We start from the raw sequence: 24,386 nt of genomic DNA on the forward strand, positions 1-24,386 counted from the left end.
TTCTCCATCTCCTCCCAACATCTGGACATCGGCATCTACAGGAGCAGCACTCCAGACAGAACACAGGTGATACGAGGTAATATTACATGCTGACTGTGCAGTGGGAGTTACCCAATGGGCCGTACGTATCACACCATGGAATTCCCATGAGTATCACAGCATCATTCGATGCATACATACTCGGAAGATTGTCATAGCTTTACCTAATACTCCTTGCAGGTCACAAGTCTGGATGTAATTTTGCAGGCAAAAAGAGATGCATTGAAAGAATAAAGAATTTGAAACCAATAAATTTACCAGTTTCTTTGAAACTACAGCTTCTAAATGATGCTAGAAGAGATAATGTAATAACATTAGTATTTAGCTTAACTATCTTTTGTTGCAAGACTACGAAGACCTAAAAATAATTTATCAGGAAGGGTTTACATCTTGTGCATGTGGTCCTGTGCACAGCACACAGGTCATAAATCAGGTGAAGTTAAGCATTGTTGGTCACAGAGAATAGTCGGATGGGTGACCACTTTCGGTAGACTAGCATTTAGTCTCTGAAATCTTATATTACACAATATCCTTCTTGACTCTAAAAATAAAATAAAAAATAGAGCTAGCTTGAGCTGGCTAGATCTGCTTTTGTATGCGTTTCTAGATTAATTTTTTTTCATAAAATAAATATATTCCACGGTCATGGTGCAGGACTACACTTTCGGCAGCTTGACTCCTGAGAGTTTCAAGGTATTCAGTCCTGCCCGACACTGAAGCACATGTAGCACATGTTGTGTCTCCATAGGCAATGACTTTGTTTGAAATGTGACTTTGTTCAGATGTGCCGTTGTTCAACCAGCAGTGGAAGGGTACCCAGTAGGATGAGATGGTGATGTCACTGTTAACCTTCTAGTGCCTGACCCGACAGTTTGGGTTGCAAAGTCGCTCGGGAGCAACGGAGTGCACACTGATCCACTGACCGGAGTTATAATGTTAGCCCTTTGAGCATGCATGTGTCAGGAGTCTAAAGCAATATAACTAACCACATTATATATATTGACACTTTTCTCATTTGATTACTTACATATATTTTATATAATATTGAAATACATCATTTCAGTCAAACGCTGATTCCAATAAAACAAAATTCAATTTTGGAAGGTCACAAATGCAGAGTAGATGCACTCAGTTTTACTGTTGCCAATGGTCAAAGGGGACATAACTCTTGCCTTCCACATTCCACCTGGTGCGTTGAGGCTGGGCAGAGAGCCAGGAGGGAAGCTAACACTAAATGATTAATGTCTGTACAGATTATTCTGTGATTCTCCCAAGTGATAACCCAATCTTACATAACATGGTGTACTTTGGTTCATGATGATATTTGTATCACAACTCCTCATAATATAACAGCCATACTTCAATGTAGGTACATGTAACACTATGACAGGCACAACTCTGTATCAGCACACTGGGTGCTTTGAAAATTAACAAAAGGGTTGCTTATTGAAACCGTATAGACTGAGCTGAAACTTGATGTCAGAGAGCGGGATGGTGAAAACAAACTTAGTTCATAAATCGATGTAATTAAAACATTGCGACAAAAGGTTATCAGACAATCATGACAGTTGGCATTTTATACGATGTAATTAATATTATTGTTGAATAACCTGGAAATAGTAAACATTTTGACCTTTCACTTTGCTTTATGGGGATTCAGTAAACAATGCCCCGAATCTTTACTTTGGTTATTTTTCATGTTTTCTTATTTCGAAAGAAATATAATCTTAACCATTATTGTACGACAGATGAAACTTTCTCCTATCTGTTAATCTAGCTGATTCTTTTGTGATATGTATCAAAAACAAATACAAATCCTCAGTTTAGAACTTTGGTATGCAGTGATCCCTCGCTACAACGCTACCTTCGGGGTCCAAATAATCAATGAGCGTTATAGATGATCAGTGGTTTAACGAAGGTCAAGTCGTAGGTGGTAGATGACCAACAAAACAGTATACATGCTCTGCCTACCTAACACGATCTACGTTGCACGTTTCAGAGTTAAAGTAAAGATTAGAATAGAAGTTGTTTATGATTCATAGTGTAAAAAAAGGATTCATCGAGTATTAATATGCGCTTTCAAAAAACATATTGTATCCCTTCAGCGAATTCAGGTGAATAAACAGGTATAACAAACTTTGTCAGTAAAAGTATGAAATTTGATATGAAACATCACTAGACATGATGATTTAAAATTTAAAATGTATTTCCTGCTCTCCAAGGCATTGTTTTATATGCAGAGATCAAGATTACCGTGTGTACATGTATTTTCTCGTAAACTAAGCCGGAAATCAGCTGTGCACACGTTTCCTCCCAATCTACCGGTGATTCAGTTAAAAAGTACCCAATGATACAACTTCAAAGAATTTTGATGCAATGGTCGGAAGAAATGCATCTGAATTATTATTTTATCAGGAATAATATATTCCAATACTAGTTTTTATAACTGGCTGTCACGTAAAATTTGAGGACAATAATGTGATACTAATTATAGTCATTTAGTCAGCTCTTCTGACAAACATCAGATGCTGAGAACAGGAAGTGGTGATGGCAAGACGAACGATTCATCTCCAATGTATCTCCGAGCCTCTCGTGAGGTGGTGAGTCTTCCTGTCAAGCCCACATCATTCACCCATCACATTGCATGTTCTGAAGAATTATTTATGTGTCTCATAACATAGCCATTCATCCATAACTTCTCAGTCTAAGTCCTTAATATCTCATTAAGCAGTGGGAGATTCAACCATTTTGTCAGGATTATGTAATAATATCAAGGGACTAGATGAAAATGGACTGTAGAAAGTCTGGGCATCTTGGAGCCTGGGCATCTCTCCAAGATGGAGCAGCGTAGCCTGGCAGACAGACACCCCTACTTCCGACAGGCTATTTGTAGCTGTGACTAATGCATCACACATACCGGACAGACTCCACAATACCTGATTACTAGTACACTTATAGACCCAAGAGAAAATAATAAATAAAAGAATAATCCCCATCCACTCTCATCCCATTCTCTGCTCTAGCAGCCCATACTCATTCCGATGCCACTGAATAAAGAGACTTAATACTCATGGGTTCCTTTACAGAATAATTTTTATTCAACGTTGTACTTTAATTAATTTTGTGGACTATATGTTTGACTACCTGTCTAAAAACATCTAGCTGCCTGCCTGGCAGGGAACATGGTTATATGTTTTGATATGTTTTCTTTATTCATTTTGATGTAATTAATGGAGACAATTTAGATTATTCATATGTATTCATATATTCTTTAAGGACATCTTTTCTGAAACCAGTTCGCCTGCATAGACTGCTTATAATAGGTGAACAGCAGGTTGCAATGTTTACATGTAAGGCTTCATGCTATCAAACAGTATTCAGAATGTTGGGTGCATTAATAAACATGTACTTATATCTGTATGGGTGGGTGAGTGGGTGAGTGGGTGGGTGAGTGGGTGGGTCGGTGAGTGGATGGGTGAGTGAGTGTGTGAGTGAGTGGGTGGGTGAGTGGGTGGGTCGGTGAGTGGATGGGTGGGTGGGTGGGTGGTTGGGTGAGTGAGTGTGTGAGTGAGTGTGTGAGTGAGTGTGTGAGTAGGTGGGTGGGTCGGTGAGTGGATGAGTGAGTGGGTGGGTGAGTGGGTGGGTCAGTAAGTGGATGGGTGGGTGGTTGGGTGGGCGGGTGGGTGGTTGGGTGGGTGAGTGAGTGTGTGAGTAGGTGGGTGAGTGGGTGGGTGGGTCGGTGAGTGGATGGGTGAGTGGGTGGTTGGGTGGGCGGGGTTGGTGGTTGAGTGAGTGGTTGAGTGAGTGGTTGAGTGGTTGAGTGAGTGGTTGAGTGAGTGGTTGAGTGGTTGAGTGAGTGAGTGAGTGGTTGAGTGAGTGAGTGAGTGAGTGAGTGAGTGAGTGAGTGAGTGAGTGAGATAGTGAGTGAGTGAGTGAGTGAGTGAGTGAGTGAGTGAGTGGTATTATCATCGAATCCTGGCACAGCTAAAGGATGCACCTCTGTACAGTGAATTGCAGCACCTTAGTCAACTGGTCACCTGTATCTCCTCCCGCGACCATCCATCCAGCTACCAACATATCACTACACAGTGCACTACCACAGGCTGACCAAGCACCAGGTTCTATCACACAGATTCATGAGCAATCCAACCCACTCTGACTAAGTCTTGTGCAATGTTTTAGCCCTGTGTACGCTACAGGTGGCACGTATTGAATCACGGATGCCTTAAACTTCATTGGCATGCAATCGGCAGTGGAAATGAGGCATAGGAAACTGAATGGTTCTTTAACTTACAAAGACGTGAGCCAGAGGTGCAAAAACAGCCAAAATTGGCAGGAATATACTTCCCAGTAGTGAAATTCACACAGTTGGCTGGTCTTATCTTGTCAATTTTTCAAGAATTCTACAGTTTAAAGCCAAACTAATCGTGAAATTGTAATCTGTGATAAATTAAATGAAATTAAATTAATTCAGCCACAACCACTGATTTAGTTAACAAAATGTTCTAAACATTTTCTGGATCCTTCAGATCTTTATATCCTTTATATATCAATGTACAAGGTCAGTTTCGTTTATCCTACTTGCCTCCTTTTGGCAGGACTCGTGAAGATCCGGGGTAGAATAGATCTTCAGCAACCCATGCTTGCCGTAAAAGGCGACAATGCTTGTCGTATAAGGCGACTAACGGGATTGGGTGGTCAGGCTTGCTGACTTGGTTGATGCATGTCATCAATCCCCATTGCATGGATTGATGCTCATGGTATCAATCACAGGATTGTCTGGTCCAGACTCGATTATTTATAGACCGCTGTCATGTAGCTGGAATATTGCCGGGTGTGGCGTTAAACAACAAACCAATCCAACCAATCCTATAGGAGGAAAGTCATTCTGAAACATCCTCAACACACGCTAAACTTTACTCCCGACATTAATACTCAACTCTAAGAACATTTTGAGCCTAACAATGGATTCCTATAAAGACAGCTAAAATATTTGTTTCTTACATCATGAGTGAGTGAGTGAGTGAGTATGGTTTTACACCGCTTTTAGCAATATTCCAGCAATATCACGGGCTTAACACATTGTACCCATGTCGGGAATCAAACCCGGGTCTTCGGCGTGATGAGCTAACGCTTTAACCACTAAGCTACACGACCACCCCTCTTACATCATGAAGTTTTAGCTGTGAATATTGAAGATAGTGTACTCTAGTGACTGAGAAACTCCTGATCTCCTTACAGTGAAAGAAGTAGTACTGCATGTTTGGAGCTTGAGGAAATCTGTGTACACAAAAAACTGTGACATCATGATTTGTGGCACATGGCAATGAGTGAGGGTGGGCATGTTTAACATAAAACTAACCACAATTCAAAAAACAACTTTTTCATGTAGACAAAATATTTCTTATCAGAATATGCAAAATTAAACAGGCCATAGAAAATGTTTATTTATAAAACAATTTTGATCCTGCTGTGAACATGATATTGACACGAGAATTACCCTTGCATCAGATAGACATGACAGAATTGGCAATTGTTTGTGTTAGTGGCAGAATAATAGAACTGAAGTTAACAATATAGGAAGGGGCTTGGGGAAAGAAGTTGGAAGGGAATGTTTATCTTCTGACTGCCTGTCTTTGTTCGTAATATCTGTACAAACAATTTGGCTTGATCCCATATTCCCTGAGCAAGTTATGCAGGAAAATGAGATTAGGAAAGTAAGGTGTTGATTGCCTCGTCTTGGTGCAAGCTTATGATAAACCGTATATCTGTGTGTATACAGATAACCCATGTGTTAATGATACATATATCCCATGTATTTATGACACATATATCCCATGTGTTTATGATGCATATATCCCATGTGTTCATGTAACATATATCCCATGTGTTCATGTCACATATATCCCATGTGTTTATGACACATATGTCCCATGTGTTTATGACACATATATATCTGAGGTGTTTACGTAACATATATCCCATGTGTTCATGACACATATCCCATGTGTTCATGACACAGACACCCCATGTGTTCATGTCACATATATCCCATGTGTTCATGACACATATATCCCATGTGTTCATGTTACATATATACCATGTGTTCATGACACATATATCCCATGTGTTCATGACACATATATCCCATGTGTTCATAACACATGTATCCCATGTGTTCATGTCACAGACATCCCATGTGTTCCTGACACAGATATCCCATGTGTTTAAGACACATATATCCCATGTGTTTATGACACATATATCCCATTTGTTCGTCACATATATCCCATGCATTCATGACACAGTGACCCATGTGTTTATGACACAGACATACCATGTGTTCATGTCACATACATCCCATGTGTTCATGTCACATATATCCCATGCATTCATGACACAGATATCCCTTGTGTTCATGAAACATATATCCCATGTGTTTATGACACATATATCCCATGTGTTAATGACACATATATCCCATGCATTCATGACACATATATCCCACGTGTTCATGACATATATCCCATGTGTTTATGATGCATATATCCCATGCATTCATGACACAGATATCTCATGTGTTCATGACACAGGCATCCCATGTGTTCATGTCATATATATCCCATGTGTTTAAGACACATATATCCCATGTTATATATATCCCATGTGTTCCTGACACAGACATCCCATGTGTTCATGTCATATATATCCCATGTGTTCATGACACAGACATCCCATGTGTTCATGTCATATATATCCCATGTGTTTAAGACACATATATCCCATGTGTTCATGACACAGATAACCCATGTGTTCATGTCACATATATCCCATGTGTTCATGACACAGACATCCCATGTGTTCCTAAAGTCTGAGCCGGATGTTGATTTATGAGAGAGAAAAAAATGAGAAACATACAAAACAGTCAAGAGGGGCGAACATGCAGAACTCTAATCCTGGGACCACCTGCACATGGCACAAAAGTGCTTTGATCATTGTAAGTCTATATTAAGTAAGGCTGATGGCTTACAATCATTTTGTGCAGACGGACCCTGTATACTGTTTGCTTGATTTGTAATTGGGACACTGATTTGTCAATCAGCAAAAGATACCGGTAGTGTTCAGAATTGAACCATAAATCTCACCTCTTCTAACTCTCTTTGTAATTCAGCGCCCTCTGGTGGCTGTGACTGGACATATTGAGTATTGGCAAGCTGGACTGACACTGGCTGGATTGGAGCTTCCCTCTCAGACCCTTGGCTGTGGTCAAGCTGGTCACCCATACCTGCAATAACGAGTGAGTGAGTGAGTGAGTGAGTGAGTGAGTGAGTGAGTGAGTGAGTGAGTGAGTGAGTGAGTGAGTGAGTGAGTGAGTGAGTGAGTTGGGGCTCTCCTCCACCTTCAACAGCATCAGTTAAGGGTCAGCTAAATGCTAGTGAGAGTGTGCTCAAGTGGGTTTTGGTTTAACACTGTTTTGAACAGTATTTCAGTTATATTACAGTGTGCCAGGTAAATGGGGGTGAAACCCACATGGAAACCACTGGGCAAACCTACAAGCGAATATGCATATCATGATATCATTCAAACCTCCAGGTCACAGTCTAACCACCTGATCCGTGGTTCTTACGACATGCATGAAACACTGGGGACATTATGAACAAAACTTATAAACCTCTGATGACGTCACACTACAGTAACAGAAGGTTCTTCTAAATGTGGATAAACTTCCAAGGAAGGCTGTATCAACAATGCCCGGGGCCTGATGAATACATTGCAACTGTAATACCTTGGTTTTACAATTAACGTTTTATAAACTTGCCTCTTGATGTGAATACAATTGTGTTTGATGAATGGTTAAAAGTCACAATTTCTTTTTAACATGAAAATTCCATGATGTGAATCGAACCTGCAACTTCACATATTGTGTTATGTTTTGTAACCCACTGTTTTACCACTAAGCTACCGGGGCAGGTGATGATAAGTTGTTCAGTTTATCATGTCATGACTTCAGCTAGTCCATGCTGCATGTTTTTTCTCTCGCACACTTTGAGCGAATTCCTTTTATACCGCAACACACTGTATTGTTTCACTATAAGGTATGTCTATGTTTTCATTTTTTCTGGATTTTCTTGCATTTAGTTGCTTCATAATTTGGATAAAACATGCCTCTTCAGTTTTAGTTGAAAATGTAAAACCTTGACTTCATGGTTTTACATTTCAACCAAAACCTTGGAGGCGTGCTTTATCCTATATTTCCTCACCTACAGTAAATAAACCCCTTACCTGAGTATCCATTAGTGACAGGCCTATTGCCCCCTCTTCGACCACTCGGAGAGAACCCAGGTGATGCTTGTGAATGTCCTTGAGTTACCCGCGCATATGCCACAGGATGTATCCCCTCCTGAGCTGATCCTGCGGGGTAACCTTGAGCTGATCCTGAGGGGTAACCCTGAGCTGATCCTGCGGGGTAACCCTGGGCTGATCCTGCAGGGTAACCTTGAGGTGACCCTGCAGGATATCCCCGACCTGCAGGCGAGCCCTGTTCAGAGGACGGGTACACTCTACTTGGCGAGCCATGAGATGATGAACCTGGGCTATCAGGGTACGTGGACCCATCACGCTGAGATTGTTGTCCTCTTGGAAGCGGTTTAGGTCGAATGCGTTTGCTAGATTTTCTTCGAGGTGGCGCTTGTCCTGTTTCGGCTGGTAACCTTGTTCTTGAGGATGGGGTTCTTCTAAGTTTTGGCTTGTAATCAGGATTATTTTGGTTGTTTTCAAGTTCGGCCCAATATTTCTCCAAGTCTCCAACTTTGCGGTCAAGTTTCCGTAACTTGTGATTAATGGTGTCAGTTGTTCCCTCCTCATTTATGCTCAATCTCCGATCATTTCTGAAAAGAAAGAAAACAAATGTAAAGCGTTAATCATGCTGTCACTTGCAATGAGTTAATGATCTTTAATGGACATTGTAGTCTTATTCAATCCATTAAATTATTTCAGATGGTGTATGACAGCAATATTACAGCTCCACATCATGGCGCTATATAATATTTCACACCTTAACTTTTAAGAGAGTTGTAAGCATGATCCATGCCATCTGGATGCAGAGACACACAAAATTGGTCACCTTTTACAACAAGCATAGGTGGAAAAGACATATTTCCTAAGGACAGGTTGGCTCTGTGGTTAAAGCATTTACTTGTCGTGCCTAAAACCTGGGTTCAACTCCCAACACGTGTGAATCCTATTCTTGGTGTCCCCTTTCCAAATATTACAACTACATCACAAGCTGGACCAATGGTTGGGTTCACAGAGTGAACCTATGTGGGGAATTGATCCAGTATTCAAAGTGATAGGATCATAACACTAGCTTACCCCAACACCCTCAGAAATGAGTCCTCCATTGCTTAATTAAAGATGCAATCTAGTCTAGTGCTTAAAGTGTCCGCTGAAATAATGCTGATGCAATGTTAAATCTTAACTCACTAAAGTGTCCGTTCATCACCCCGAAGACCAGGGTTTGACTAACCTAATGGGTACAATGTAAGTCCCATTCTTGGGTGTCCCCTGCCATATGTCTGCAACATTGCTGAAAAAGGCATAAAGTCAAACTCACGATTCACCAGGATCGCAAGAGGGTTTATGTTAGGACATTATTTAAGCACTCCGACAATCAACTCACTCATCCAACATGATGACTGGCAGTGCTAGTCTGTCCAGCAAGGCTTTCCCCATCTGTGTAGTGTCGGCACAGTCCGCCAGCAGGGTGTTCTTGGGTTTAGTATATTGCACTAGTACTTCGTCTATAGGAACCTCCCGGCCCAACGCCTGGCTGATCACCACCAGGATCTCCTCAATTCGGTCAAACAGCTGAAACACAAATTACATTCATTCTTCAGAAGAGACATAATCCAAACAGTTTTACTAAATTTATAGACCCCATAGGACCTGGAGTGTAAATAAAATTGTCAGCAAAACTCTCATCAATGGTTTGAGGGTTTCGGTACAAGCTGTTTTTTTACTTTTCTCTATGCCATAAGTGCTATATGATTTTGTTGTTGTTGAATGCCACACACAGCAATATTCCATCTCCATGACAGTTTGCTGTAAATGAGTCTGGAGCAGACAAACCATTGACTGATATAAGAGTTTTGATCCATAGCTTTGGGTTACGATAACACAGAATCAACCATTTCAACAAGCCTGACCACCTGATCCTATGACATGCATACGTTGCTGGGGACCAATTCTATAAGACAGCAGCCCATGTTTGTTTGTTTGTGGTTTAACGCCGCACTCAGCAATATTCCAGCTACATGATGGTGGTATGTAAATAATCAAGTCTGGACCAGACAATTCAGTGATTGACATCATGACCATCGATCCACGCAATTGGGATACGATGACCTGCATCCAACCACCCGATCCCTTTAGTCGCCTCTTATGACAAGCAGAGTCGCCTTATTGGCAAGCATGGGTTGCTGAAGACCTATTCTACCACGGATCTTCACGGGTCCAGCAGCCTGAGTCTTCATAAGTCATGTCAATATAATAAAACACAAAATACCACAAATCCCCCTAATCATACAATACCAAGATGCTAAACTGAAGCATATACACTACAGACACTTTAGATGGCTCACTACAAACAGAGGTTCAGGGCATCAGAATGTCTTTATATACTGAACACAAAAGTTATGATCATCAATATTTTGGGGGGGGGATGTTTTTAGGAACAGTGCATCAGTATGACTTTATATAATGAACAAAAAAGTTAGAATCATCAATATTTGGGGGGCATGATTTTATGAAATATTGTATTTTCTTCACTATAAAACCGCCCCCCCCCACCTCCCAAAAGAAATCATGATCCCTAACTTTTTTGGATCAGTATATATATTTACATTTCCTACCAAGCAATAAATGAATGTGAAATAAAATCAATTTATACCTTCATTAAGTATTATTGTCAATTTAATTTAAATTAATATGTCCATCAGAAACAGTTATGTGGCCTACCTTATCACATGATGAGAGAAACATGGCTGACACAGTGAGTCGGTTGGCTCGTTCACTTGTTCCCTGAGTGAACCGTTTCCAGGCATATTCCAGTCTCTGGGCACGCTGATTGTTTGGTTCAAGGTCATATCTCAGTGATCGTCTCAACACCAAGGCAGCTTGCAACAATTGCTTTCCGTAGTCATATGTTCCCTGATAAAATCATACCATAAATAAATAATATTTCTTTTACAAATCAAATAAAAATACTGTGTACAAAACAAGCTATGTAATCTTCTTATGTCTGCATTCAACATTAAACTCTTACTCATTCATTTTATCATATTCAGGAGAAATGAAAATCATATATGTGATGACCCTTCAACACAATGAGACAAAAAAAGATTTGAAGTAACAACCAGCAGATCCTGGCATCCAAGGGAAGCAACTCTGTGCCTTAAACCACAGGATGGGTGCAAATAGGCTTCGTTTTGGCACACGTGTCCAAATACATGTACAACTACTGTTATCCCGACCACAGGTAGGTGAGTGAGTGAATGTTGTCTTCTGCCAAGGTGAGCAATATTCCAGCCTTATCATAATGACATGTACAGAACCAAGTCTTGATCAGACAAACAGGTGACTGAAAGCATGAGCATTGATTCAAGAGTTCATGCATGATGCTACACAATCATGACATGGTAACCACTCAATCCACACTGATTGGTTCTTGTGATCAGCATAAGGTACTGGGGACATTCTGCCCCGAAATATCCCCAAAAGGGCAATCCTAGTGAACGTACTGCAGCAGTTGATTCAAAGGTGCGATGTTCCTCCTGCAGCGTCTCAGCCTCCTCCTGCGTCCGCCCCATGTCCGTGTGGGTTGTCACCATCACATCACACAGCTCCAGGATCCAGTCTATTGCCTGAAGTCACAGTCACATATGTGCGCATGTTACATTTGCTCATACAAACAACATGAATACATGTGGTTTTAAATGTCTTCAGTGTAATCATAGAATTGAATGATTTAATTAATTAATAAATTGAGGTGATTAAGTCCTGTCGGGACAGAAGCACCCCTTGTCAATAAATGTACAATAAATGTACAGTAATCCCAGGGAAACACACTATGACATCCAATGCCTGATGTTCCTCCTTCCTATGTGATCTGCATCCTTCTCACAGACCTGAGCTGTAGAATGTGATGGACCCTAACCTGATCTGCATCCTTCTCGCAGACCTGAGCTGTAGAATGTGATGGACCCTAACCTGATCTGCATCCTTCTCGCAGACCTGAGCTGTAGAATGTGATGGACACTTACCTGATCTGCATCCTTCTCGCAGACCTGAGCTGTATGATCTGATGGACACTTACCTGATCTGCATCCTTCTCGCAGACCTAAGCTGCAGGATCTGATGGACACTTACCTGATCTGCATCCTTCTCACAGACCTAAGCTGCAGGATCTGATGGACACTTACCTGATCTGCATCCTTCTCGCAGACCTGAGCTGTATGATCTGATGGACACTTACCTGATCTGCATCCTTCTCACAGACCTAAGCTGCAGGATCTGATGGACACTTACCTGATCTGCATCCTTCTCGCAGACCTTAGCTGCAGGATCTGATGGACCCTCACCCTGATCTGCATCCTTCTCGCAGACCTTAGCTGCAGGATCTGATGGACCCTCACCCTGATCTGCATCCTTCTCACAGACCTAAGCTGCAAGATCTGATGGACACTTACCTGATCTGCATCCTTCTCGAAGACCTAAGCTGCAGGATCTGATGGACACTTACCTGATCTGCATCCTTCTCACAGACCTAAGCTGCAGGATCTGATGGACACTTACCTGATCTGCATCCTTCTCGCAGACCTTAGCTGCAGGATCTGATGGACTCTCACCCTGATCTGCATCCTTCTCTCAGACCTTAGCTGCAGGATATGATGGACCCTCACCCTGATCTGCATCCTTCTCGCAGACCTTAGCTGCAGGATCTGATGGACACTTACTTGATCTGCATCCTTCTCGCAGGTCCTCAGCTGCAGTATCTGCTGGAGCTTCAGCTTGCGGACATCGGCCAGTTCATCACACCTCAACTTCCTCTCCTGGAGCTCCTCCAGCTTCTTTGTTATGTACTTGATCTGGCCGCTGTAGTCCGGGGAGATGTCCTTGCCAAAAGCATCTTTAATTGGCCTGGACATCTCATCCAGAAGACTCTGGCCATCATTCAGTGCTTGCTGTGCAGAGTCATCTGCAGAGGAAGAGAGAGTTAAGATTCACTGAAAGACATTATGCTTAACTCTCATAAACAATGAAAAGTCAACATGACACCACATTTGTAACATTCTCAATACTATCTCATAACATTTACAGGTTTGCTGTACTGATCAATACTGACACTTAGGAAGTGCTCTACCGGCTCTCAAAAACAGGTATGTTTTTAATGTCTCTTCAACAGGGGCATTTCTTGGGATCAGTCAAGGTGAATGTAGTCCACCTGCAGATCCAGAGGTAGGGGTCGAGGGGTGCAAACTATGTCAGTCCCTCCTTGTGCCTTTGTTCAGTTCATGACTAGGGTAGTGCACACTTCCTCATTTTTCAGAATCCTGGCTCCCCTCAGTAGCTCAGTAAAATGAAGAATAGCTTACCAATCCCATCACACTGTTCATGTAGGTTCTTGAGGGCCTCCTCCGCACTCTCCACATCTTCAGCAACTACATCAGTACACAGCAGCTCCAACAGGTTGTCCAGGCGCCGCGAAAACTACATTTGGAAGAAGATCATTGTACATCTTTTAAAGCAATTGTAACATCCATGCATAACTATTAATGACATTTCCAGTGACTGGATGACTGAATGTTTCTTATGCCAAACAGTCTGTTTAAATAAAACTGTCTGTATATATCAAACTGTCTGTATATATCAAACAGTCTGTAATAATTGAGTCTCGCCCGACAAACCAGTAGTTAACTGCATGAGTATTTATCAACATCATCTTTAATCGTGTTTCACTATTGGTTTCACTATTAAAATAGATCAGTAATCACAATCAGCATCACTGACCGTCTTGGACATTACTCAGCACCATTTCATTTATTTTGTTTCTGTTTTTGTTTTGTCACAGCCCTCTTTTCGTAAATGCCCTTCCTTCCAGTTTGGGTTGTAGTTGGTTGTACATTAAACTAGTCATGAGAGACTGGATTTGACCACAGGGCAGAGAAAAATACAACCACAAATTGCACTGGAAAGCATTGCCAACTGAAACCAGTTTCTTAAAGTTCGATTTTTCAAACTCACGATAGCAATGCACTAAGTTTCCAAGGCCAAGAATACAATAATTTGATTATTGTTATTTTGTAAATATGGTTAACGAAGCTGATATGATATTGGTGTCAATAACCAGTGTCAAAACTAGTGGTAATGTTTTTGACAATATGTGAAAATATACATTGCATTATATTGGTAGAATTTGGTGTAAATTATGGTAAAGATACCACCAAAATCCTACTGGTCAGTATCTCTGGTCTTAGCACTAACGTCACTGTGAAATGAGACCCTGGTATGCCGTGAAGTTTCTTGCAGCAAGCCTACCTCCTCTGCGAGTCGATGGAACCTGACGGAGGTGATGAGGAGAACCCGTCTCCGCTCCAGCCTACTGGCCAGACTCCGACACACGGTGTCCATGTAGTCCCGCTGTGCTCGGATGTCTGCCGTCAGGGAGCCCCCGTCCTTCATCATCTCCTCCGCCTCGTGACGAAGCTCAGCATACTGTCCATAGGTGTCCTTGGAAACACAGTCATACATAAACTCAGATGTTAGCAGGACTCTCAGCTGTGGTAAACTAAGGAAGTAAAAGTATGTGTTTTCAGATTTACTGGTATTTGATACCTGGGAAAATTTACATGGAACCGATGGTGTTAGAAGTTTATGAATGTACAAATTTCCCTGCATCAATAACATCTGCAAAACTGACAACACATGTTATCACAAATCTTCCAGCACACTCTCTGTGTGAACCCAGCAGCAAGACATGACATCATTGTACAGTTCTCAAGAGATGCTATATTCTAGAAGAGTTTTCCTTACTGTGCATTTGATCTGCAGCTCTTCATGACGTTTCCTGAGTTCCTCTGCAGTTTCATATGAGTCCCCAATATCTGTCTGTGTTGCAAGGAGCTTCTCTCCTGGCCCGAGAACCCAGTCCACCACCTGGAAATGATACAAGTTCAGTTCAATCAACTGTACATTTGCTTTGTGAAAGTCCATTACAAACTAGATCACTATAACCACTATAGGTAAAGATGCACAAGCATTTCCAGGAAGCTTGAGGAATCACGAAATACTGCCATATATTTCCAGTTACCTTCAGGTTGAGGACACACATGCTCATTTCAACCTGAAGCCACATTAAAGTACTTAGCCTCTTGCTGACATAATGAGGAACCTCAATGCAAGGCCAGTCTTAAGGCATTGCTTGTGGTTTGAGAAAACACATGACCTAAAAAGCCTGTTTCTTTTACTTCTTTTGAAAGAAAGTTATATGCTATGTCTAAAGACAATATTTCTGGTTTGAAAACACAAGCTCTGAACATTAGAACAGGAAGCCCCTGGCTACCTTATCGGACAGCTTCATAATAATTTGCTCCCTCTGTTGACACGGATCTGACCTTGCTCACTATGAAACATCCAAACCTCTTGTTGAATGGTGAAGACACTCCACTGGTCGATTTCTAAAATAGGATGGTGCACAAGTACCCAAGTCCAGAGTGAACCAAAACATATGAGTTGGCAAGTTAGGTGTCTGAAGAAAGGATGCACCGTGCATCTGGAAGAGTGTACTCACAGACTTGACTTTCCTCTTCCACTCGCTGTACTTCATGCTGAGGTTGAGGTACTTGTCCCGGTCGTCCAGGTAGTCCTGCAGCTTCTCCACCCGGTTCTCCAGGTACTGGATCACCCGCTTTGTCTGCTTCTGGGCCTCCAGGTTGTCCAAGGTCGGGATCACCTCATCCTCCGACCTGAAGCTGCCCTGACCACTGTCATACTGCAGTCGATTCAGCAGGTCCTTACCTGGGAGACATGATGGTGTGTTTATAGAAGATAACAGACAACAGTGTCACCGAGAGTACTTGCTGTCATGTAAACTGGATGTTATGGAAACTGATGTCACTGCTTGTTATAGAAACTAGATCAATAAGAAGCTGACATCAATGGCTGTCAAAAACTGATATCACTAACTATTGGCTGTTACAGAAACTGCATGATATCACTGGATGTTATAGAAATGGAAACACAATGGATCACAACTGGTACACTCAAAGTCATCACAGTTACAGAACCCTAAGACTGAACCCACCGGAGCTGATGACTTGCTGTGGAGTGACCATGATAGATTCCTGGAAGTAGCGGTGCTGGCGGAGGGCCTCGATGGGGCTCATCTGGGGGTCCTGGCGGGAGTAAGTCTGCTGGATGTGCACCTCCTCCTGGTCCAGATGCTGCACCACATCCTGGCAGTCCTGCAGGAACCGCTCTAAATCCTGCAAAAAAAACAGGCATTTTAGGAAACACATTCCTTCTTTCCAAGACTGTTAACCATTTCAGTAAAACAAAATCCTGTTAAGGTGGATGGATATGAGAGTGTGTGAGATCAGTTTAATGCTGCTATTAACAAGTTTGTCACACACCTAAGGGACATAACTCTGCACTGTGAATTAGATGAAGGGGCCAAACTTGCCCCAGATGAATATAAAAAGGGGAGTAATTCCATATGTCAATCAGTGAAACATGTACGCCAAAAAACAGGTTGTTTTAATACATTCTGTTTATTTCACCCTACCAATCATGCTTTTAAGACATGCCTTTAAATATGTTTTGATAAAAAAAATTTGTTTTGTTTCAACAACTGATTTGTATTTGTTCCCTGTTACTCTAGTAATAAGAAACTTATTAGTCACTTTCATAAAAAGACCATGTTTTGGACATTTTTAGGATCTGACATAATCTAAACTTTTAGGGTTAGCTCGAATAGAGCATTACACATCTATTGCTTCATTGAATTTTCAACAGTAGGAGATAAAGTTGATTAGTGAGTAAGTGAGTGATTTGATTTTATCGCCGCTTTGAACATTATTCCAGTTATATCACGGCGTGTCAGCTTAATGTGGGAGGAAAGTGGAAGTGATGCAGATCTCAGACATTTACCACTTCAGTGAAACCTGATAAGTTGATTATATTGATATACTGAACACAATGCATATTGCATATTGCGTTACTGACCAGTCTGTTCTGCAGCCATGTTTTCTGGTTGTATGGTAGAAAGCCTCCAATGTCTGTTGTCAACTGGTTCCTGTCTATGTACTCATGCAGTTTGGGTACCGAAACAAACAAGGGCTGAAACATAAAATGTTCATTGATTAAATTGTACTGGGAGTGAGTGAGTCAGCTTCAGTGCAGAAGCATCGTCCCGAGGCAAGACAGTTAACTGACTATAAAAGTCCAGTTTCCACCCTTGCCGAACTAGGCTGGTATTATGGAGTTACATTTTGGCTGGACTAAAGAGTCTATGCATAGTCTGTCCAATCAAAATCGCGCACCAAAAACGAAATCCGGTTCGTAGACTGTCGTGAAGAATTCGATCGACTGCAGTATTTGCAAAGCATGTGCACCGCCGACTCGTTGTCAACAGATATTATTCCAAATCTATTCATGTTTTTAATCAAGGTGCTCATGTGATTTGATGCATTTCGTGATGTAAGACCCGTTTTATCACAATATAGATCTTGATTATTGATCAGATTGTCCTGACTGGGTGCCACCATTTTGTGTGAACCAAACGCAAGTGATACGAGAGTTGGAATCTGATTGGTCCATAGGAGAGGCTTAGAAGGGACATAACTGGTAATAGCCACTGGTGGCGCTACGATCGAGCCCAGTAATTTCAGCCTAGTTCGGCAAGGGTGGAAACTGGACTTTTAAAGTCAGTAAACTCTCTTGCCTCGGGAGGGTAGAAGTGGGTAGCAAGGGAGTGAGTGAATCTTGATTTACACCCAGTCAGCATTATTCAATATAAATTATGTCCATATGTAAATCTGGGCAAGGCAAATCAAACATTGCCACATCAATTTAAATAATATCTGATCCACAGTGATGTGAGCAGGTTTTCCGAAAAAGAAAAAAAAAGAGGAAAACTCTAAGGGGGTCTGGGAGGAATTTTTTAAACATTTGATTGCATTTTTAAGCTATTTCATGCAGTTTGGACAACATTCACACCAAGAAATGTAATAAGTCAATGGCAAAAGTTAATGTCAAATAAACAAAGTTGGCAGATGCAGTAAAATTTCGAAGTTAAATTAGTACTTTAAAAAAAATCTGGAATAGCCTCCGCGCACCTGCTGGGTCAACAACATTGTAAACATAAGACATAAATACAACATATATCCCCGTGTTATGCGTTTTCGGACGCTGAAGAAACATTCATAGTTTTCTTGCTAATCACATGGACAACTGTAAAACATCTTATTTACTTATTGGCTAAAGGACAAGTTTATCTTAAAAACAAGCCATTATCTGAGTAGTTTTCTGTGTGACGCAACACCCAACATTATAGTGCAAATATTCGTGATAGAAAATGTATGATGTCCGAAAAAGGCATAAAGGTTGCTGAAAGCTCTGATCGAAAACAGGACAATCCATGCGACTCTTGTCCGAAATCACAATAATACTTTTCGGATTATTTAAAAAAAAAACTTTGATTATATTTTTACGAGGAAGGTGATTTTTTCAGAAGACTACTGTTTTAAAAAACGTGATTTTTCACGTTTCCGCAGAGATTTCACATCCCTGGATCTATATGGAGATTATGGACTGAAACACATTAACTCTACCTGAACGCCCCACTATGTACACAGACAAGATATAGGACTCACCTCAATGTTGACGGAGGGCCTCTCCCTCCTCAGGCTGTTCCGCCGGTCATACTCTGCCTGGATGACAAACACCTGCTTCAGGTACTCCCCCAGGGATTGCTGACAACACAAACAGAATCCATAACAAGACTTGGCTATAACACTCTAAGACCTGCTCCCTACATCAGGATGACAGACACCTGCTTCAGGTACTCCCCCAGAGATTGTTGACAACACAAACAGAATCCATAACAAGACTTGGCTATAACACTCTAAGACCTGCTCCCTACATCAGGATGACAGACACCTGCTTCAGGTACTTCCCCAGAGATTGTTGACAACACAAACATAATCCATAACAAGTATGGGCAATATCATCAAACCCCATTGTCTTGTACTCAGTTGTGTCGAACCCCTGGTTGTGTCAAACTCACAATCCGGTCTAGGCAACTCTCACTATATTTATCACTATTTTATCTGGATGTGTCGAACTGTATGTGTCGATTTCAGGTTGTCTTGAACTCAATTCATAGTCCCAAGAGTGAAAAATAAGTTACCCTGATAAGAAGAATAAGTAGAATTCAACTTACAAGAGAGAATTTGTACAATGACAATGGCCTAAACACAACAGGACATGAAATCTCAAAGACCAGAAACCAATGATTAGGTGATTGGTTGAGAAGGTGCAGTTTGATGTGGTGAGCTTGGATAAGTCGAACCAGAAACTATATAATAGATGGTCCCTGGTCATACTTATAATTTCCCTTGCGCCCAAGAGTTCAAGACAATGAAGTTCGACTGTATTTTTCAATTCTGCATACTTATGGCAGGTATTTCTCCAAAACACAAAAAGAAATGCTCCTTGCCCTTCTCTGTGCTTTTTTCTGGCCATGAAGATCCACTTTTCCAACCCATTCCAAATTATTTAAAAGCTTGTTACTTATGTTCATCATTATTCAAGTGTATAAAGAGATAGTTGACGGATACAAATTATGATGTCATTTTACCTAATTTTTCAGTCTGACGATACTATGGAACACATTTGACTCCACTGACCTTGAGACATCCTAGAACAGTGACTAGATTAGACCAGGACCCATCTCGACTGTCAATCACTATACTGAAGCCACGCCTCTTGTACTCCTCACTGAAACAAAACCAACAGCAGGATGATTAATATTGATGACCCAAGACAACAGTTAAATCAATCTTACGTTTTGAATAATCAGTGAATGAGTGAGTTGGACTTGACAGTGCTTCAAACAATAGTACAGTTATGTCACTAGTTGATGTGGAAGGATTCATTTAAATCAACCCCCCACCCCACCCCCCCCAAAAAATTAAAAATCGTCATTTGGAATTTATACTACTGAGTGAGTGAGTGAGTATGGTTTTACGCCACGTTTAGCAATATTCCAGCAATATCACGGCGGGGGACACCAGAAATGTGCTTCACACATTGTACCCATCATGTCAGGAATCAAACACGGGTCTTCGGCGTGATGAGCGAACGATTTAAGCACTAGGCTACCCGACCACCCCTTTTTATACTACTGAATACCGTGGGGGATAGTTTTTACCATGACAGTATCATTGTGTGTAGTTAAACACTGTAATATTTGCAAGTCACATCTACAAGTTGCTGGTGTGCAGGAATTATTTGAGATCTGTTTAATTGGCTTTCCGGTTCTCTAATTATGCTGATGACCAGACAGCAGGCAACAGCTTGCAATGTGTCACAATCCTCACCTGGGTATCTGAGCAAGGTACTTGAGACATGTGGCGATGTCAGTAGGGGAGAAGTCCCCTCGCTTCCCATTGGCTGGGAATGTGATGAGTGGTCCTCCTTGAGGATCGCGACCTCCTGAAAACAATAAAAATAAATTGAGACAAAGCTATGTTCATTTATACTGGAATGTAAAAATTTCGGATTTTCAGATGATCACCTTAAAGTTCTCAGGATAATAATGCTGTAAAATTTCTAAGACAACATAAAACTACTTTGCAATATCCAACATTCATACAAATCTCATGAGAGAAATTATGAATTTTATTCCTAAAACAAAACGCTCTTATGAGACACATCTTATTCAACTATGTTATGTAAGGGAGGTAACTCTAAATCTTTTCTCTCTTTCAGATTATGACCAGCATCACTTTGAGAGTTACTCCCTCAAATGTGATTGACTTCAATTACATTGGAGTTGTTGTTCTTAAAAGACCTTTAAATGTTTACTTTAAATCTCTTTACTTGAAAAAATAGAACGGTGTCACTTTTTCATGCCCCCCTCCCTTATATATTTGTGATAAATTTTAGGTACCCCCTATTATGCTGTGTCAGTTTTCATGACCCCTACCCCTTACTAATAACACCGGCCTACCACCCCTTAAAATAAATTACCAGACCCTAATGGACAATGAAACAAATTCATTTTTCATTTGTTTAGTCATGTGAGTGACTATTGGATTTTGCATTACCCAGGTTAAAGCAATATTCCTGCAATATAAAGCAGGGACACCAACAATTGGCTGACACAATGTACCCGGAATCAAACTCGGGCTGTGGTGTGATGCGCCATGCTTCTACCACCAGGCTACCCTACTGCCCTCAAGTCACTTAAAGCTCACATATACACAGACTCAGATCCTCCCAATGCAACAAATCAATAGAGAAGAATGTTGGCATGAATTACTGATGCGGTTCTTCACACTAGGAAGTGGTTGTGGTAGATGAAGCTGATTGAACACGCCTCACGATTACACTCTCAAGAATGTTGGCATTAATATTGAAGGGGTTAAACAGACAGCTAATGATAATGAGATTAAAAGTAATGAATTATCTCTTGCATTCATGAAACAGTTTTGCTGATAATTTAGCCAAACGCTACATACACATAAAATTATTTTCATATTGTAAATTAGAATTGTTTTTTTTAAATGCCTCACATCAAAGAATAAATTGAACACTTTCAAAGGAAAGTCCCATCTTTCGTGATGTGTCAGCCTAAAGTGACCCAGATTAAAAGGCAGTTACCACCTAATGTTTGTTAATCCGTGGACTTTTAACTTTTTACAATGTGGAATGAAGTTAAAATTAGGATGACAATTTTTTTGATTCCCGCAAAGGCTGTTTATATTAACTGATTACAAAAGTTATTTTTAGTCGTCATGTCGCAATTGTTATATTTGTTGGTTGGTTGGTTTGTTGTTTAACACCGCACTCAGCAATATTCCAGCTATATGACGCTGATCTGTAAATAATCGATTCTGGACCAGACAATCCAGTGATTGATATCATGAGCATCGATCCATCCAATTGGAATAGGATGACATGCTTCAACCAAGTCAGCGAGCATGACCACCCGATTCCGTTTGTTGCCTCTTACGACAGGCATAGTTGCCTTTTATGGTAAGCATGGGTCGCTGAAGACCTATTCTACCCCGGATCTTCACGGTGTCATCATCTTCCACTTAATGAAACCAACAGACATGGGATCTGTACTGACACACCAAGGATCATAACTGGGGTGAATCTGGGATTAGAACCATGACAAGCCAATTCTGGCACGACAAAGGGAGACAACTCTGTAAAGTTAATTTCAATGCCTTATGCTACTGGCTCCCCTTGCCAACGTAACCTTGACCCTTGTTGATGTGACTTTTATTCTTCCTTACCTGCCAATATGACAATACCCTTCTGTAGCACTTCAAGGATTTTCGTGGCTTCAATTTCTCTTCCTGCAACAGAAAGGATAGGAACTATAATATCATTGCTGTCAATCTGCACCATTCCAGACAAGCTTAAAGATGAATATGTACTAATTCTTGAGGTAAATTGAGCTCAGCAAACTGAATTCTCTTAATATTTCAATTTCAATATATCTGTTTTTCCTTACAATCAAAAACTTTGGAAAAACACTTGATTGACGCATAATTTTAATGTTTTATCAGCAAAGCAAGATAAAAAAGTCACTTTCCTGACAAGAAGAAATTATCATCACCACTATCATATCTAAGAAATATACTATGGGAAACAAATTCCCTACCAATTTCACTTAAACAATCCATTGTTATTTATATATCAATCGCCTGATAACTATGACTAGATGATTATATCCACTTCTCTCATTCTTCATAATAAGCATAGCAAAAGTAAAACCATCATAATCATGTTTGATGTAAAATAATACAGTGAGGTGTGGTGAAATGGAGTTTAACATCGCATTCAAGATTAGTGCACTTATACAGCTACGTGCATGTATGCTGGTTTTATAGCGCTAGCCTGCTAAGGTACACTGCTTCAGTTTAACATGATGCCTCACTCATACACATTATACCAACTCCGAGACAACCAGTCCTTGTTTTATCCCCTTCATGCCAAGTTTTAGGCAGGGTAACAACAAGTACCATGTTTTTACATCTTTTAGTATGACATGGGCAGAATAATGAACCACTGACCTCCCGCTCTCTGGGCTCTTTTCACTAGACCACGGAGGCGGTCAAATAATAAACAATGATTACCGTATTCGACGTAATAAGCACCCCGCTCTAATAAGCGCCCACGGCGATATTTGCTAATATATTGGCCAATGAACAATCCTAATTAGCACCCCTTCCGATTGATCAATATACACAAGACTTATTTATTTGCGTATAATACGCACTCATGTGTTATATGCACATTTAATTATCATGATTATGGGCAATTAAATTCTGGAAAAATATATCTGTCGTACATAAACAGTTCAGGCTGTCAGCATAAACCACTAAAGTTATCTTTTAACTCTGTTTTGTTTCCACTGAAATAATATAACAGAGCCCCCTATTTCTAATTTTGAGAGCGCCCTGGGCTCTTATTACGTCGAATACGGTATGTGAAAAATACCTTCATCATGACTGACATCATGTCTTATCAACAAAATTACTGACCTCCCACCAGGTACCCATATATACTGCTTCCTGTGCTCTGTCGGGCCAGGCTGTTCCGGGACGCTCGCACGCTGTCCGCTCGGGACCTGCGCCGGTCACTCTGGATGGACGGATTGGGGGACGGAGGGACATCTGACCGGTAGTTGGCCATACCTCACCTGGTCAGAGAAACAGAAGCATATAAGCAGCATGGCAACAAGTCTGGATATTAGTCGATTAGCATTGTAAGTCATAGAGTGAGTGAGTGAGTATGGTTTTACACCGCTTTTAGCAATATTCCAGCAATATCACGGCAGGGGACACCAGAAATGAGCTTCACCCATTGTACCCATGTCGGGAATCGAACCCAGGTCTTCGGCGTGATGAGCGAACGCTTTAACCACTAGGCTACCCGACCGCCCAAGTAAGTAATTGAATAAGGTTTCATTGTACATAACCTCATTAAGTTGGGATATGATATATGGATGAATTATGATTAAGAGCGACATTTCGTTGTAGATTCTTACACCG

General features: G+C 41.0%; 1 protein-coding gene across 1 annotated transcript in view; it reads right to left on the reverse strand.

Moving 5' to 3' along the window:
• LOC124140501 (titin-like) overlaps nt 1–24,386 on the reverse strand; it is a 461,816-nt gene that overhangs the window by 413,071 nt on the left and 24,359 nt on the right. Inside the window, exons 2-18 of the mRNA XM_048381766.1 lie at nt 23,877–24,034; nt 22,623–22,685; nt 20,697–20,811; nt 20,004–20,094; nt 18,969–19,067; nt 17,320–17,433; nt 16,400–16,580; nt 15,887–16,113; nt 15,130–15,252; nt 14,635–14,826; nt 13,692–13,806; nt 13,053–13,294; nt 11,838–11,960; nt 11,056–11,247; nt 9,719–9,906; nt 8,323–8,927; nt 7,185–7,324 (exon numbers count right to left, since the gene is read on the reverse strand). Of these exons, the coding sequence (XP_048237723.1) occupies nt 7,185–7,324; nt 8,323–8,927; nt 9,719–9,906; nt 11,056–11,247; nt 11,838–11,960; nt 13,053–13,294; nt 13,692–13,806; nt 14,635–14,826; nt 15,130–15,252; nt 15,887–16,113; nt 16,400–16,580; nt 17,320–17,433; nt 18,969–19,067; nt 20,004–20,094; nt 20,697–20,811; nt 22,623–22,685; nt 23,877–24,027 (2,961 nt within the window). The 5' untranslated portion in view covers nt 24,028–24,034. The remainder of the gene's footprint in view (nt 1–7,184; nt 7,325–8,322; nt 8,928–9,718; nt 9,907–11,055; nt 11,248–11,837; nt 11,961–13,052; nt 13,295–13,691; nt 13,807–14,634; nt 14,827–15,129; nt 15,253–15,886; nt 16,114–16,399; nt 16,581–17,319; nt 17,434–18,968; nt 19,068–20,003; nt 20,095–20,696; nt 20,812–22,622; nt 22,686–23,876; nt 24,035–24,386) is intronic.

This window comes from Haliotis rufescens, unplaced genomic scaffold, assembly GCF_023055435.1.
Source record: "Haliotis rufescens isolate VD_foot unplaced genomic scaffold, xgHalRufe1.0.p SCAF_4, whole genome shotgun sequence".
Taxonomy (NCBI): domain Eukaryota; kingdom Metazoa; phylum Mollusca; class Gastropoda; order Lepetellida; family Haliotidae; genus Haliotis; species Haliotis rufescens.